At 37.9% G+C, this 17380-nt stretch overlaps 3 protein-coding genes and 1 pseudogene across 7 annotated transcripts; 2 read left to right on the top strand and 2 right to left on the bottom strand.

Annotated features, from left to right (window-relative positions):
- On the top strand, positions 89-4581 carry LOC104722580 (annotated as a pseudogene).
- On the top strand, positions 4563-6557 carry LOC104722581 (UPF0307 protein Rmet_2571). Its single transcript, XM_010440774.2, has 6 exons — positions 4563-5027; positions 5125-5173; positions 5263-5314; positions 5437-5609; positions 5995-6108; positions 6246-6557. The coding sequence occupies exons 1-6, from the start codon at positions 4669-4671 to the stop codon at positions 6423-6425; spliced, it is 927 nt and encodes a 308-aa protein (XP_010439076.1). The 5' UTR covers positions 4563-4668; the 3' UTR covers positions 6426-6557.
- On the bottom strand, positions 7630-9148 carry LOC104722579 (thaumatin-like protein 1b). The gene is made up of 3 exons (XM_010440773.1): positions 8965-9148; positions 8171-8864; positions 7630-7823 (listed from the first exon to the last, which is right to left on the bottom strand). The coding sequence occupies exons 1-3, from the start codon at positions 9032-9034 to the stop codon at positions 7637-7639; spliced, it is 951 nt and encodes a 316-aa protein (XP_010439075.1). The 5' UTR covers positions 9035-9148; the 3' UTR covers positions 7630-7636.
- LOC104722577 (endoplasmin homolog) lies at positions 9575-16321 on the bottom strand. 5 transcript variants are annotated; one of them, XM_019232666.1, is made up of 16 exons: positions 16175-16320; positions 15921-16038; positions 15721-15835; positions 13152-13190; positions 12969-13049; positions 12680-12791; positions 12467-12593; positions 12231-12369; positions 11959-12073; positions 11661-11854; positions 11357-11572; positions 11114-11279; positions 10861-11002; positions 10630-10780; positions 10146-10550; positions 9575-10041 (listed from the first exon to the last, which is right to left on the bottom strand). In XM_019232666.1, the coding sequence occupies exons 1-16, from the start codon at positions 16239-16241 to the stop codon at positions 9757-9759; spliced, it is 2472 nt and encodes an 823-aa protein (XP_019088211.1). In that variant the 5' UTR covers positions 16242-16320; the 3' UTR covers positions 9575-9756. The 5 variants fall into 5 exon arrangements, with proteins under 5 accessions (XP_019088211.1, XP_019088213.1, XP_019088212.1 ...); XM_019232668.1 differs by lacking the exons at positions 10861-11002; positions 11114-11279; positions 11357-11572; ... (5 more) ...; positions 12969-13049; positions 13152-13190 and adding exons at positions 13218-13293; positions 13374-13515; positions 13627-13792; ... (5 more) ...; positions 15194-15305; positions 15487-15567 and having other exon boundaries at positions 9601-10041; positions 10630-10704; positions 15682-15835; positions 16175-16321; XM_019232667.1 differs by lacking the exons at positions 10861-11002; positions 11114-11279; positions 11357-11572; ... (5 more) ...; positions 12969-13049; positions 13152-13190 and adding exons at positions 13238-13293; positions 13374-13515; positions 13627-13792; ... (5 more) ...; positions 15194-15305; positions 15487-15567 and having other exon boundaries at positions 9601-10041; positions 10630-10724; positions 15682-15835.

The following is a 17380-nucleotide window of genomic DNA, read 5'->3' as shown; positions in this document are numbered from 1 at the left end:
TGGACCACTGGATCTCTGGGTCTGGTCAATGCTTTATCGTTTAACTTGTCATAAACACAAGGTTAACTTTCCTTGTACAGCAAGACAGTCGTGTAATTACCGTAACTGGAAAGTTAAAATTGGCAACATTCTTATTTTAGTAGAGAGACCTTGGTGGTGGAAACCTTTCCAACGGCCATGCCGACATGTTCTCTCTCAGACAGCTCAATCTTGAAAAAAACAAGAAACTTAAGAGGAAGAAGAAAACCACAGAGGAGGTTTTTGACCCCATTTATTATTTTTGGCTGACTCATTCTTCTTATCTCCCAACAAATTTTCGTTGATTTGTCTTATGTCTTCATTTTCAATATGGAATTTATATACAAACTAAAACTTTAATTCTTAAGTTTTGTCCCTCACAATCTAAAAATGTCTTGCTCCTCTCAATTTGCAGCAATGCGGTGAGGATCAAAAGGTGAGCCAAGTCTTATACATGTCGACGATTAGGTTTAGTCAATGAAAGGTTTTCTGATACGTTGAGAAAAAGTTTGATCACAGCTTTTTTTTCTTTCTTTCTTTATGAAATCTAAAAGTCTGATCATTTAAATTTGGATCAAATGATTTATGCACGTCCTTCTTTAATGGGTTTAAATTTGAAAAACAGAGATATATCAAGAAAAGATGGCGGCACGAGGAGAAGAGAAGATATTGGTGTCGGTGAGGGTTAGGCCGCTAAACGAGAAAGAGGAGACGAGGAACGATAGATGTGATTGGGAATGCATCAACGACACCACAATCATCTGCAAATTCCATAATCTGCCTGATAAGTCTTCCTATACATTTGGTAAGAATTTGAATATTGCATCTCTTTCTCACCATTTTGATTTAAGCTAGGTACGTTTTACTACTATTATAATGAATCAGCAATTGATGTGTTACAGACAAAGTGTTTGGATTCGAATGCCCTACAAAGCGAGTTTATGATGATGGAGCCAAAGAGGTTGCACTTTGTGTCCTCTCTGGAATTAACTGTAAGAAATTTTTGCATCTCTCTTTTATGATCAGTCATTTAGATATATAGATATATGCTAATAAGCCGATTCTTGTGTTGCAGCTAGCATCTTTGCGTATGGACAGACAAGTAGCGGGAAAACGTACACAATGAGTGGAATCACTGAATATGCTATGGATGATATATTTGCTTACATTGACAAGGTTTACAATCATTAACCTCACTTTCATTCATTTTTGTGGTATCTATGTTGCAGTCTCTGAGATCCTCTGTTGTTTCCTTTAAGCATAAACAAGATAGAAAGTTCACTCTAAAGTTCTCGGCGATGGAGATATACAATGAAGCTGTGAGGGATCTTCTTTGTGAAGATAGTAACACTCCACTTAGGCTTCTAGATGATCCTGAGGTCACATACATCTTCAATTTTCAGTAATACTCTAATCATCATTTAGCTATTTCATTGACTGATGTTATAATTATTGTTAACTTTTGGTAGAGAGGAACGGTCGTTGAGAAACTTAGAGAGGAGACTCTGACAGACAGAAACCATCTAGAGGAACTGCTTTCTATATGCGAGAGTAATTAACCAAAACTCAATTTTTTCTTCATCATTTGATTACCAACAAATATGATATATTATGTATTGAATCTGTGGTTTTTGCAGCTCAGAGGAAGATTGGAGAGACGTCTTTAAATGAAGCTAGCTCCAGATCTCATCAGATTCTCCGACTGGTATACAATTATTTTCATCTTTTAATGAACTCACATATTGTCACAACTCACAAGTCACATTAATACTTTTTTTTCTCTTGCAGACAATTGAAAGGTCGAATAGAGAATTTTCTCCAGAGAGCTCAGCGACTCTTGCAGCATCAGTGTGCTTTATTGATCTAGCAGGAAGTGAACGTGCTTCTCAGACATTATCTGCTGGTTCAAGACTCAAAGAAGGATGTCACATTAATCGGAGTTTACTTACTCTCGGAACTGTCATCCGAAAACTAAGGTCATTTTTGCAGCAACTTAGTAGTTTTCTGTTAAGTTTCAACTCAAATCTATTGGCAATAAGTATTGACATGAGTATGTTTTTGAAAGTACTACAGCAAAGGGAAAAATGGACACATACCGTATCGAGACTCAAAGCTAACACGTATACTTCAGAACTCACTGGGGGGGAAACGCAAGAACAGCTATCATCTGTACAATGAGCCCTGCTCGTAGTCATCTCGAACAATCAAGAAACACACTTCTCTTTGCAAGCTGTGCTAAAGAGGTGACCACAAATGCTCAAGTCAATTTGGTTGTATCTGAGAAAGCCTTGGTGAAGCAACTGCAGAGGGAACTGGCGAGAATGGAGAATGAGTTGAAGAATCTTAGACCTGCTTCTTCTTCTTCAACCTCTGAGTTCTACACATTAATGCTCAAGCAGAAAGAAGAGTTGATTGCAAAGGTTTGTTGAATCCTTCTTCTTTTCCTTTTTTTTGATTACAGAAAATATTAATCATTTCCTTGTGCAACAATCTGCAGATGGAGGAACAGATCCAGGAACTTAAATGGCAACGAGATGTAGCACAATCTAGGGTAGAGAATTTGCTCAAATCAACAGCGGAAGAGAGCTCATCTTTAAGTTCAATGGATAACAGCAGAAGAAGAAGAAGCAGCTACGATTCCACAGATTTTGATGAGCCTCGTATGCTAAATAACTTGGGGAAGAGTAACCTTTACTCTCCTGATGAGGATGGTTTCCTTCTAGATGATAATACCCCTCAATTTCCTGAGCATGACCTACATGATAAGTGGGAGGAGATGGCTCAAAGCACCACCCAAGAACCAGAAGATGCTTGCAAAGAAGTTAGATGCATTGAAGTGAACAATGGAGAAGCAGAAAGAGTTCAAATCCAAGACTCACTAGGCGACATTGTTGAAAAGAAAGAATACGAGCAGCAAAACCACAGATCTTTTATACCGGATGAGTCCGAAAAGGAAGATGCTGATTCATCTTTAAAAACAATAGATATGGAGTTGAGTTTAGATGCTAAACTTGATGCTGAAGATGAGCTAGTAATAAAGAAGCTATTAGACGATGTCCAAGAGACTGAGCCGTCTCTGGAGAAACAAAAGCAATCTTCGAAGAAAAAAGACATGAAACAGTATTCTTCTAGGGATGACAAGTCAGAGCAAGTCACAAAATCACCCCCTGAGGAAGAGCAATGTGTACAAGTCTATGAAGGCTCTGAAGAACTTGAAGCCAAAGATGAGCTAACTATAAACAAGTTAGAAGAATCCGAAGAGACCGAGCAACCTGTGGAGAAGGAAGACCACAAATTTAGTTGGACTTCAGAGAAAGAAGAGAGAGAACAGAACTTATCTATGGATCAGTCAGAGCAGTTAAATAAATCACCCTCTAAGGAAGAGAAATGCGTAGAAGTGTATGGAGACTCTGATAAAGATGATAACACATATGAGGCTCTGAAGAAAAAGGTGAAGGAAATGCAGAAGACAATTGAATATTTTATGAGTATGCAAGCAGAAGAGAAACAATCTCCTTCCTTCAATACGATAGATGAGAATATGAGTCCAGGAGATTACTTCAAGATGAGAAGAAGTCGAAGCTGCAGAGAAACTCTCTTGTTTACAAAGGCATATACTGCTGCTGCTGCTAGTGGAGGCTTCATATTCAAGGCCTCTAACCCATCCTTTGATTCAGAGTGCACTATCTCCATGGACGCAGAGAGCATAAAAGATTCCGATACAGACACTAGCAGAAGTAGCTTCCATGAATTTATGGCAGGACTTAAAGAAAGGGCCCTGCAGCACCATTCCACGTACGAGCTGAATCATAGCGATACTGAGACAAAGACGATGAAACCAGAAAACACAGAGGATGGTAACAAGAAAGCAGAATTCGTAAGACAACAAAGCCAAATAGTAGAGCTTTGGGAAGTATGTAATGTACCATTGGTTCACAGAACCTACTTTTTCTTGCTCTTCAAAGGCGATCCATCCGACTTTGTTTACATGGAAGTCGAACTCAGAAGGCTATCTTTTCTAAAGGACTCGTCTGAGATATCAAGGAAACAAGCTGCCAAAGCACTTACACGCGAGAGAGAGTGGTTAGCTAAGCAAATACCAAACAAATTCGGGAAAAAGCAAAAAGAAGAAGTTTACAAGAAATGGGGTGTTGAATTGAGCTCAAAACGTAGAAGCCTGCAAGTAACTCACAAACTATGGATCAACACCAAAGACATATATCACTGCAAAGAGAGTGCTTCTCTTATAGCTACTTTGGTTGGATTCGTTGACTCAACACTAACACCAAAAGAAATGTTTGGCCTCAGCTTCACACCTACAACATTCAACATCAAACCTTCCTCTGGCTGGAGATTTTCAAACTCTTTCTCTCGTATTAGCTTCACCGGATGATAACAAAACCAGAACTTAACTACAAAAATCCATTCTTTGTGTGTATAATAACAGTTTTAAGTGAAGTTGTGAAAGATGTGTATCAGCAGTGTATGTATGTGATTGGAATCTAACTTTAGTTCAATTGGTATTCGAATAGTGATATATCTGAACAGAGAAAAAAAAAAAAAGAAAAACTCATATATAAAGGAGAGAGCTTTATAGACAGTAGATAGATAAAGCTCCGACCTTGGAACGATTTTGCAGAAGCTGCAGCTATGGCGCAACTAATACGACCAATAAGGCAATTGTCACCGCAATGTACTCACCATTTGCGTAATCTCCGCCATTTATTTTCGAGAAAGCTTCCGAACCCACCTTCTTGTATCCCAACTCTTCTTCTTCTCGGCCCGTCGTTCTCCACGGAGAGGTCTCCACCTCGTCGGCGAATTCGTCCCGCGCCGCCGGAAGCTCTCACTCCAACTGTTGTTATTGCAGAAGACGATGGTGATAGCGATGGTTCCGAGTCTGACTCGTCGAGGAGCCGTAACCAGCGGAAGCGTGACGCTCGCCGCGCCGTCAAATGGGGGTTAGAACTTGCTTCCTTCTCTAGTGATCAGGTTAAGCGGATTCTAAGGTAAGCTTCTCAAAAATTGGAAATTCAAAATCTTTCACTTTTGTATATTGTGTTAATGATTCTGGTTTTAAAGTAATTGGCTTTCTCTCAATCGTAGAGCTGCGTCGCTTGGTGAAGAGGTTTATGATGCATTGATGCTTGGGAAGGTAGTTACTTTGAGTACATTTGGACGGTATAGCTATTTTTATCGTAAATTTGGGACAATGCACATAAGGTGTTTGTTGTTTTGCCGCAGAGACTAGGCTCGGATGTTAGAGAAGGAAAGCGAAGACATTTCAACTATATCGGTGAGGAAAAAGAAACATCTTTTTAACTGTTGGAGGATTGAACTGTTGGAGGATTTTTTATCTTTATATCTTACGATTAGGGCTATGATCTGAGTGAAATGTTTTGCTAATTATGCTCTCAGGGAAATTGTTGCGTGAAGTTGAACCTGATTTGATGGACACTCTGATACATGCTACAAAGCAGGGTGATCACACAACGCTGCAATCGCTGATTAGTTCAGCCAAGGATGTTGCAGATGATGCAGGAGAAAGCTATGATGATGATACAGAAACTGAGTCAGAAGATGAAGAGGAGGTAAGTGTGTATACAAGAATCTCTTTATAAGTATAACGTTGATATCTAGTGATTAAACAAGAACATTGTCTCCTGGATGGTATAGTTAAAATTACATTGTTAGGATTACTTCAGTTAGTGAATGGGAGATTGGATTCTATATAGTAAGGGAGAATTTATAAGAATATATCGGCTAGTAGAGTAGAGGAGAGAAAATTCTGGTTTCTTAGGAGGAACAAGGAGCTTCCTTTAGCAGTCTCTGAACCTTCTGCGCACATTCATGAATAGCCTTTTAACCAGCTACTGATTACAAATGGATGAAGAGAACTCTGTTTGTTGTTAACATAAAGCATGTTTCAGTTGTTTGCTGTCCAAACTCATTTAATCTTTGAAAGAATATCTTCAGGGGTCAGACGAATATATGGCTATGGCTGCGAGATGGTTTGATGGCCTAATCAGTCAAAATGTGGAACTTACAAAGGAAGTTTATTCTCTTCAGAGTGTTGATTTCGATAGACAGGTTAGTCAAATTTTAGATAAAGATATGTGCATGACTTGTTTATTAGGTGTATAGGTCTATGAACAGGTATGATCCATGGTTTAGTACTTTAGTGATATATTATTTAACTTCTGTTTATATCCTACTGTTGTTGATAGGAATTGCGTAAACTTGTTCGGAAAGTACAGTTGGTTCACGAACAAAGAAAAGGCACAGCAGAGGAGAAGCAGAAAGAAGTTGATGCTGCATTGGTGGCTGCTGAAAAGTCTCTGAATCAGTTCCTTCGTTCCATGGCGAAACAAATGCAGAGTGAGCAGACCGATGATTTGTACTTATGAATAATAATGTGGTCTTGACTCTACATTCTCCTCAATAGTCTATTCTTTACCCAGTGACATCCATAGGACCATAGTTTTTTGGCAAATGCTGTTACTATTTATAATCTAATGATACTGTACCATGAGGCAATATCACTTTGGGAATACGTTTGGTGACCTGTTTAGATCTTGAGACTAAGTTTAAACTTATAGATTGAAGAACAAAACGTGAGATGAAGAAATAATGAAGGGGCTGACAATATGCTTAGGTCCAAACAAGTAATATACTCTAAATTTTCTAAAAACAAACTATTCGATAAATGACCAAAACTTTTAGGTTGGTGGTTGGTGCTAGAGTCATCGTTATGTCAACAAATACATATATTTTTGAGTAGCATCAATTTCTTTTGAGTAGGACTTTACGTACCGTCTCCAATACACAACAAACGTTAATTTACCTAAGTTCAGGTGGAATTTAATTCCTTCCATACATGTGTGTGAAACACAAGGATTTAGCCTACTTTACTTATATCAAAGTCTCTTTCATCTGATATTTCTCACAAAACCGGACCCATTAAAGACAATTGTCTAGCTCTAAGTATGTAGGACTAAGTGCAAACATCAGAGTATAAAGACAACATAATCATCAAGAAGATGAATCCGATAGATCTTTAGCTGATCTCATATCATAATCATCTGATAACTCTCTCTACTTTTTCCTACGTCTTACTTCATCCTTTAGGAAAGTCTCCATAGATCGATGTTTCATTTTTGCCTTATCATGATCTCTTTTATTTTTTCCCTCCTTTGTTTCTGTTATCTTTTTGTCCTCCTTTTGTTCTTTTTTGTTTTCTCCCTTTTTTAACATTTCAAGTTTTTGCATTTCTCGTCATCTCTCCATCGATGTAAATTCTTATCGGACACATCATCCATCATCAAAGCAAAATCAGAAAACTAATACTATATATATATAAATACACGAGTCCTTTTCACTTAGTAGTATTTTATTATGTTGGTTGCTAATATATATATATATATATATATATAAATACATTTATATCATACGTCATTACGTCTACCTTAAAGTGTCATCTCGTATTCTTTGCATTTGCTACCGTTTTGCATGGAATTTAGGTTATAATTAATCCAAATAAATGTGGTTAAATTAAATTTTATAATCACAAAACATATAAATGTAATAAGATATAGAATATGCACCCGTAAATGAGAAATTAGTTTTCAAAATTTCCGTAGAAGAAGAAGAAGAAAAAAATAGTAAAGATGAGTAAATATTGGGAAGACTGAAGAACATTTGAGGAATCAGAGGTGAAAACATCGGACAACCACGTCGATAATGGCGACGGTGAGCTTTCTCCCAATCCACCGCCCTCTCTCCACCCATTCGCTGCTGACTTTTGGCTGTAAACAACACATTCAAACTTTAATCAGAATAATTAATAGTTTCTTTGATTCTTAGATAAAATACAGGACTAAACTATACTATAGTTTCTTTGTTATACATAATGGTAGGCCTATTATTGTACGTGTTATAACAACCTTTTTGTTTTCCTTTTCGTTGATGGGATGACTATTATGTACTCCTTTATTACGTGTAAAAAAAGAAAGAATCAACCTCTTTTTTTTAGCCTGGCTCAAGCCAATCACATTACTTTGCTAGCTAAGCTCGTCGTGTGTGCATGACCAAAGAAAAAGCAAGTGGGAAAAAAATAAACGAAAACAAAAACATAAAAATATAGTTAACCTACCTAGGCAAGGAAGGGCAAAGAGTGATGGTATAGTCAGCATGAGTACATGTGAACGTACTTGTAGCGTCGTCGAACGCGTAGCTGTATGATCTTGGACACGCCGATTTGAATATCTCTGAGTACATGGATGGTTTACACTCGGTTGGTGATGCGTACGCGCCACTACAACAATACTCTGGACTACCAAAAGCTTCGCACGCGCTCTTGCATGCTGACCCGGATCCGAACCGGAGCTCCGTTGGACATTTTTGGTTTAGATCCGTTACGCATCCCGTTGTTAAGCAAGTACCTTCTGACCCGCCATTTGCTTCCACTAACATGGGAACGTTGTAACCGTCCACAAGGCTCACGTCGTAGAAGTCTTGTTTACGGGCAGGGTCTGCTGGACCTGACCCGATTGTGAACTCGGCGAGTGTTGCGGGAGGTTTGGCTCCCGCGCCGTTACACTCTACCTGGTTAGAGCCGCAGTCTCCGGTTAAGCACGTGCCTTGGCCTGTATCCGAGTCGAAGTTGCAACCGGTTCGTGCCCAAAACCGACCTGACCAGCTAGCTGGAGCTTGGAAGGAACGTGAACCACCGGAGGCTAGCTCAAAACCGGTGGTGCCTATGTCGCCACTTCCAGCGTTGGACAAAATTCCCGGCCAGACGGTGAAGCTACATCGATTTACGATAGTGATAGTAGCACCATCTCTTCCTGCCAAATGAAATGCTTTAATAATACGTTAATATTTAATATTTCTCTATAGAAATATTCATACATGTATGAAATTGTAATATATATGAATATTGCGTACCATGGAAGAAGAGGAAGCTAAGGATGATGTAACAGAATGAGACAGGAGAATGAAGAACTGTTATGATCATCACTATTTTTTTTTTCTCTTTCTCTTGTCAAAAGAAAAAAAAAAGTATATTGGTTGAGAAATCACGTTTGGAATATTCACAAAACGAAAGAGATGAAGAGAGAAAAAAATAAAGACTAAGAGATAGAGTTCAAAGACCATTTACGATGTCATCAGCACCTCTATATATACCTTCTCTTAAGGGTCAAGCTCAAGATTTTTGTGATCTCACAAAAGTATTTTGACCATTTTCTTTTATGATTTTAAAGTGATACAAGATAAAACAATATGTTGAAAAGCAAATTTATCACTAATATATTGATTAAAGTCTTTTTTCCATATAAAATTTGTTGCTTTACAGATTATCTGTTTGAATTTTTTTCAAAAGTCATAAGTTTTCTAAACTAAATTTTGTGGAAAATAACACCCGAGCACTCTAGGTGGCTAATTTAGCCAAGAGAGCAGAGAGCATCTATTTATATGGCTAAAGTCATATTGTTTGAAAATAAGTAACACTCGTATTCAAAATTCGTACTAGATAAACTTGGACTGCAGGATCATATTTATCTTGAAAGACAAAACTTATCGTTGATCTCTCCAAAATGCAGGTAGTGCGTTTACATATATATAATCCATCAAAAACTGCTTAATAAAACACTAATCTTGTGATTTGAGTAAAACGATGTTCTGCTTTAAACTAAGAGAGCAGAGTAAACACAAAAGAGAAAACATCACAAGTGAAATCTACAGCTCGTCCTTGGTGTTCTCTTCTTGTTGCTCAACAGGTTCGGCTTCAATGTTTAGACCACCAGCCAAGTCATCTGATTTCGTCTCAGTAGCCTCAGTGGTCTCTGGTTCCTCTGCTGCCTCGACTTCCTCGTCGGCTACTGCATCAGGGCTGATGCTCAGACTGCTCTTGACTGAGTTGTAAATACGGGCTGCAAAGTCTTTTGGGTCGTTGAGTATGAATCCACTCTCGATCAACGCCGTCTGGTACATGAGTTGTGCTGTTTCTTTCACACTCTCATCCTAAGACAATTCATTATTGGATTTTTTTTTGATCAATTTCTCATCTGATTATAAAATAGAAACAAGGTAACTAAAAATGAATTGAGGGATCTTGTTTCTTGTACCTCTGGGTCGCTAGCAACTCTATCCTTGAGTTCTTTGATGATAGGGTGTCTTGGGTTGATCTCGAGGACTCTCTTTCCGCGCATGTAAGCTTGCTTATTAGCATCTGAGAGAGTTTGGGACTGCATAATTCTCTCCATATTTGCACTCCATCCAAACTTGGATGTTACGACAACACAGGGAGTGTCAGCCAAACGGTTGCTGATTTTGACATCGTCCACGTTCTCGCTTGCGAGATTTCCTTTCCACCACTTGGTTAGCTCCTTGAATGCTTCTTTGAGCTCCTTGGCTTTTGAATCTTTCCCAACCTTCAGTCCTTCTTTTGACACATTCTGGAACTTTTTGTCTTCGTAATCCATCAGGTATTGCATCAAGTATTCATCAACTGGGTCCGTGAAGAAGATGACCTGAGAACACAAATATAAGAACGTGTCTCACGAGTTGGCGATCTACAATAGAAGAATTTAAATCGTATTTGATGCAAACCTCATAGCCCTTCTTGATGAGCCTCTCCAGGAATGGAGATTTCTCGAGTTGTTCCTTGCTGCTTCCGGTAATGTAGAAGACGTCCTTTTGCCCATTTTTCATTCTCTTAATGTACTGATCCAGGGAAGTCAATTTTCCATCGGACTTAGTTCTGAAAACAGCAAACTATAAATCGTTAGCCTGCTGGTGCAATTAACTAGGCAGATTTGTATAAAAAATAACAGAACATACGTCTCAAAACGAAGAAGTTTTGCCAAGCGGTTTCTGTTACCAGCATCCTCAATGATGCCAAGTTTAATCGACTTGCCAAACTCATTCCAGAATTTTGTGTATTGACCCTTCTTCTCATCGTTCTCACCAGACTTCTCCACATCTGTGTACCAACAATTCAATAAGTTTAGACCATATTTCAGAAATATGAAACTATCACGTAATAAAAAGATGTGGAACAGTCAAAGTCCAAGAAGATTGTTTTATGGAATACCTTTTTTGTCATCATCATGGATCTCATCAGGGTCTTCTTTAGCAAGCTTGCGGATCATATCAAGTGCCTTTCGGATAAGCTTCTTCTTAATTGTCTTTAAGCTGCTGTGTTGTTGAAGCATTTCTCGTGATACATTTAGAGGTAATGTGTCAGAGTCAACGAGACCCTGCAGAAATAACTCACATTAGCAATTTAGCCCCTGAATTTGCATTGAAGGAACCCCTTAATTTGCCTTCCAATTACCTTCAAGAAACTCAAATATTTAGGCAAAAGCTCATCAAATTCATCAGAGATGAAGACCCTCCTGACATAGAGCTTCAAATTTGCCTTGTTGCTGTTGTAGTAGCTCTCGTACAGATCATGGGGAGCTTTAGGAGGAACATACAACACAGCCTTGAATTCAACATCACCTTCAGCATTAAAGTGACTCCAAGCCATTGGCTTCTCGTCAGTAAAATCCTGTATAGCAACTGGGGTCAGGAAAATCCACACGAAAATTTTACACCTAGTCTGTAACAAGTATAATTTTTTCACGCTTGATTTTCACCTTTGAGAGAGAGTGGTAGAATTTAGTGTACTCTTCCTCCGTCACTTCCTTTGGACTTCTCAGCCATATAGCCTTAACATCATTCAGAAGCTCCCATTCATAAACTGTTTCTTTAACCTTCTTCGTTTTCTGCTTTTTCTCACCGTCTTCATCCTCAGCATCTTCTTCCTTTTCTTCCTCGGTAGAGGTTGTTTCTGAAGTAAAGTACCATTAACAAAAATCAGGGCCGCCTAAATGGAAAGAAAAAAGGACACTGCAGCAGAAGAAAATTCTAATGTGATGTTTCATTATTACTCACCAGTTTCCTCATCATTTGATTCATCTTCCTCAACTGGGACCTCGGTTTCAATCTCTTTGCTAGCCCAGAGGGAGATAGGGAAGTTGATGAATTCAGAATATCTCTTCACCAAATCCTGTAGTAGACAACAATGATCATATAAGCAACCACAATGACACAATAAACAGTGATAAGCAGTCCACCCATAATCATAATTATGTTGAACATTGGGTAACTTTGGTTTGTAAATTGTAACAAAAGAGAAATTACTTTCTTATAAAAATATTACTCACCTTAAGTTTACTTTCTTCTAGGTACTCGCCAGCTTCATCCCTAAGATGTAATCTAATTTCGGTTCCACGTCCAAGAGGTTCATTCCATGTATCCTCAGAGACAGCAAATTTACCGTCAGCCTTTGATTCCCATACATACCTGAAAATGGAAAAGAAGTTATCAGAAAAGCTTTTCACATGTATTTAAATTCATACAAGTATATTTCCCAACAGAACCCTCTTCAAAATCAACTTACTGGTTGTCGTCATTGTGCTTGCTAATAACTTCAATGTAGTCAGCAACAAGATAAGCAGAGTAGAATCCAACTCCAAATTGTCCAATAAGGTTCAAATCCCCGCTTGATTGCATTTTCTCAACAAAAGCTGCAAAAGGCAAGATCTTGAATACATAGAATTTGATCGATCCGAACTATTATGCAGTACAACGTATCACCACATAAGCAACATACCTGATGTTCCAGATTTTGCTATGGTACCAAGGTTCTTGATTAAGTCTTCCTTAGTCATACCAATACCCCGGTCCCGAATAGAAAGAATCTTCTTGGCTTTGTCTAGCTTAATCTGCATATCATTGCATACTTAGAGCTTAAAAAGAGACAAAAAGAGCTTGCACTAAACACAATTTAACCAAACGATAACAGAGGAAATTTAATTTCCAATATTCTCAAAGTTCAATGCACAAATCAAATTCTTCATACCATAAGAAGCTGAAAAAAAACAAATAAAGTTGAAGATAACCTGGATCTCAAGCTTAGCAGTGTCACCTTCACCCAAAACGTCTTTGTCAGTGAGTGCAAGGAACCTAATTTTGTCCAGAGCCTGAAAAAAAAATTACCATCACAGACACTTATAAGTTCCCCTCATATAACGACCTATCCAAAAAAAAAAGCATTACAACCATATAGACGCAAGCTAGCTTACATCAGAAGCATTGGAGATCAACTCTCTCAAGAAAATGTCCTTGTTACTGTATAGAGAGTTGATAANAAAGACGTCCTTTTGCCCATTTTTCATTCTCTTAATGTACTGATCCAAGGAAGTCAATTTTCCATCGGACTTAGTTCTGAAAACAGCAAACTATAAATCGTTAGCCTTCTGGTGCAATTAACTAGGCAGATTTGTATAAAAACTAACAGAACATACGTCTCAAAACGAAGAAGTTTTGCCAAGCGGTTTCTGTTAGCAGCATCCTCAATGATGCCAAGTTTAATCGACTTGCCAAACTCATTCCAGAATTTGGTGTATTGACCCTTCTTCTCATCGGTCTCACCAGACTTCTCCACATCTGTGTACCAACAATTCAATAAGTTTAGACCATATTTCAGAAATATGAAACTATCACGTAATAAAAAGATGTGGAACAGTCAAAGTCCAAGAAGATTGTTTTACGGAATACCTTTTTTGTCATCATCATGGATCTCATCAGGGTCTTCTTCAGCAAGCTTGCGGATCATATCAAGTGCCTTTCGGATAAGCTTCTTCTTAATTGTCTTTAAGCTGCTGTGTTGTTGAAGCATTTCTCGTGATACATTTAGAGGTAATGTGTCAGAGTCAACGAGACCCTGCAGAAATAACTCACATTAGCAATTTAGCCCCTGAATTTGCATTGAAGGAACCCCTTAATTTGCCTTCCAATTACCTTCAAGAAACTCAAATATTTAGGCAAAAGCTCATCAAATTCATCAGAGATGAAGACCCTCCTGACATAGAGCTTCAAATTTGCCTTGTTGCTGTTGTAGTAGCTCTCGTACAGATCATGGGGAGCTTTAGGAGGAACATACAACACAGCCTTGAATTCAACATCACCTTCAGCATTAAAGTGACTCCAAGCCATTGGCTTCTCGTCAGTAAAATCCTGTATAGCAACTGGGGTCAGGAAAATCCACACGAAAATTTTACACCTAGTCTGTAACAAGTATAATTTTTTCACGCTTGATTTTCACCTTTGAGAGAGAGTGGTAGAATTTAGTGTACTCTTCCTCCGTCACTTCCTTTGGACTTCTCAGCCATATAGCCTTAACATCATTCAGAAGCTCCCATTCATAAACTGTTTCTTTAACCTTCTTCGTTTTCTGCTTTTTCTCACCGTCTTCATCCTCAGCATCTTCTTCCTTTTCTTCCTCGGTAGAGGTTGTTTCTGAAGTAAAGTACCATTAACAAAAATCAGGGCCGCCTAAATGGAAAGAAAAAAGGACACTGCAGCAGAAGAAAATTCTAATGTGATGTTTCATTATTACTCACCAGTTTCCTCATCATTTGATTCATCTTCCTCAACTGGGACCTCGGTTTCAATCTCTTTGCTAGCCCAGAGGGAGATAGGGAAGTTGATGAATTCAGAATATCTCTTCACCAAATCCTGTAGTAGACAACAATGATCATATAAGCAACCACAATGACACAATAAACAGTGATAAGCAGTCCACCCATAATCATAATTATGTTGAACATTGGGTAACTTTGGTTTGTAAATTGTAACAAAAGAGAAATTACTTTCTTATAAAAATATTACTCACCTTAAGTTTACTTTCTTCTAGGTACTCGCCAGCTTCATCCCTAAGATGTAATCTAATTTCGGTTCCACGTCCAAGAGGTTCATTCCATGTATCCTCAGAGACAGCAAATTTACCGTCAGCCTTTGATTCCCATACATACCTGAAAATGGAAAAGAAGTTATCAGAAAAGCTTTTCACATGTATTTAAATTCATACAAGTATATTTCCCAACAGAACCCTCTTCAAAATCAACTTACTGGTTGTCGTCATTGTGCTTGCTAATAACTTCAATGTAGTCAGCAACAAGATAAGCAGAGTAGAATCCAACTCCAAATTGTCCAATAAGGTTCAAATCCCCGCTTGATTGCATTTTCTCAACAAAAGCTGCAAAAAGGCAAGATCTTGAATACATAGAATTTGATCGATCCGAACTATTATGCAGTACAACGTATCACCACATAAGCATCATACCTGATGTTCCAGATTTTGCTATGGTACCAAGGTTCTTGATTAAGTCTTCCTTGGTCATACCAATACCCCGGTCCCGAATAGAAAGAATCTTCTTGGCTTTGTCTAGCTTAATCTGCATATCATTGCATACTTATAGATCTTAAAAAGAGACAAAAAGAGCTTGCACTAAACACAACTTAACCAAACGATAACAGAGGAAATTATTAATTTCCAATATTCTCAAAGTTCAATGCACAAATCAAATTCTTCATACCATAAGAAGCTGAAAACAAACAAATAAAGTTGTAGCTAACCTGGATCTCAAGCTTAGCAGTGTCACCTTCACCCAAAACGTCTTTGTCAGTGAGTGCAAGGAACCTAATTTTGTCCAGAGCCTGAAAAAAAAAATTACCATCACAGTCACAGACACTTATTAGTTCCCCTCTTATATAACGACCTATCCAAAAAAAAAAAAGCACAAAAAACCATGTAGACGCAAGCAAGCTTACATCAGAAGCATTGGAGATCAACTCTCTCAAGAAAATATCCTTGTTACTGTATAGAGAGTTGATAATAATGTCCATAAGCCTAGAAACCTCAGCCTGGAACTCAAATTTCTCCGCGCTACTGCGAAGCGTCTTCTTTGACATGGACTCAGACTCTCTAATCAAACCAAAACGAATTCGAATTAGGCGAGATTTATTAAAGCAATTGAAAACGAAACTTCTCACCGTAAAAAAACACTAACCTATGAACTACATCGGAATCCGTAGATAAACCGCCGTGACCACCAATTTTTTCCTCCACCTTTGGTGGATCTGTAACCTCATCTGAACTATCTTCCGCATTCGCGTGTAGCTTTCTTCCTATCATATATACCATAGAAACCTCATCATCATTAGCAACAGAGATCGCAAGCCAAAACTTATCTCTATACTCAAATCAAGCAAATCTACACTACACCGAAGCGTTACAGAGAACAAAATGCGTAAGATCGTTTACCTTGATCTGGAAGAAGAAAGAGAAGCGAGAAAAGGAACAAAACGGACACGAGCGTCCTCTTCCTCATCGTTAGATTAGATCGTAGAGCTTCCTCCGTTCTCTGCTCAGTCCTTTGCTTTCGGGTTACTCAGTAGCTCGAGAGATCCGTATATAATAGGAAATGATTCAGTAGATGTGTGTCCTGTTTAATTGCGTACACTTTGGTTTCTCGTGAGTGGCGAGCTTCGTCATGATTTAATAACGTGGCAGATCAAACGGCTATTATTTTGAGATGGCCACGTGGTAGTTTTGTATTGGAGCAAGCGTTTTAATTTGACGTGGAGCGACGTGGATTCCGGGTTGTAGCGTGGACGGATGACTTGAGTCATCAAAGTAGTCTTCTTTATTTTGAGATCCTTTTTAAAAATGTATATATTTAAATTAAAAAAAGTTATTATAATAAGAAAATAACAAAAAGATAATAGGAAAGATATATGTGGATATTAAAATATAATGCCTTAACCCCCCCCCCCCTTTTTTTTTAAAGAAAACCATTTAGTAGTATTTTGTAATAGATAAACCAATATTTAACATGTTGTGACTCTTAGATATATGAGTTGATGTAAACAAAAAATGATATGAGTAAACATGTATGACAATTATATTTCATACAAATTATTTGGCTATAAGAAGAAGCAGAAAAAAAACTAACATAACAAAGAAATTAATATCAATTTTTTTTTCAAAATGCAGTACAATATATTTCTCAGACCAACAACTCACATAGTTTTGTTTCATGATTCCACTCATCTTTTGGAAGTTAATGTATTCTTATCCATTATAATGAATGATAGGACCGTGACAACTGTTGACATTGTTGCTTTCTTTAACTAAACTTTGATGTTTCAAGAGTCAAGACTTAGGTTTGTCCACTTACATGTACCCGTTTCATGTTGCATCAACAAGACTCTACTGAAGGAGTGAGATTTCGTTACCATTTGTGTATGAATGTCTGGCTTTTCCAGAAATTAGAGAATAACATCACAACGAAAGGAACAAAGAAAAGAACACTTGATAAAAGAGAAAACCAATTAATCAAACCACTAAAAGCGTTGCTGTATCTTATAACTATATATTTATTTATGGAGAAAAACCCAACAAGGTTAAAAAGAAGCTTGACATATACCAATGTTTGAACTAATCCTCCTATATGTTATGAAATAAAAT

Source organism: Camelina sativa, chromosome 11, assembly GCF_000633955.1.
Source record: "Camelina sativa cultivar DH55 chromosome 11, Cs, whole genome shotgun sequence".
Classification (NCBI taxonomy): Eukaryota; Viridiplantae; Streptophyta; class Magnoliopsida; order Brassicales; family Brassicaceae; genus Camelina; species Camelina sativa.
Note: the sequence above shows the minus strand (reverse complement) of the source record. Positions and strands in the feature narration are given on the sequence as shown.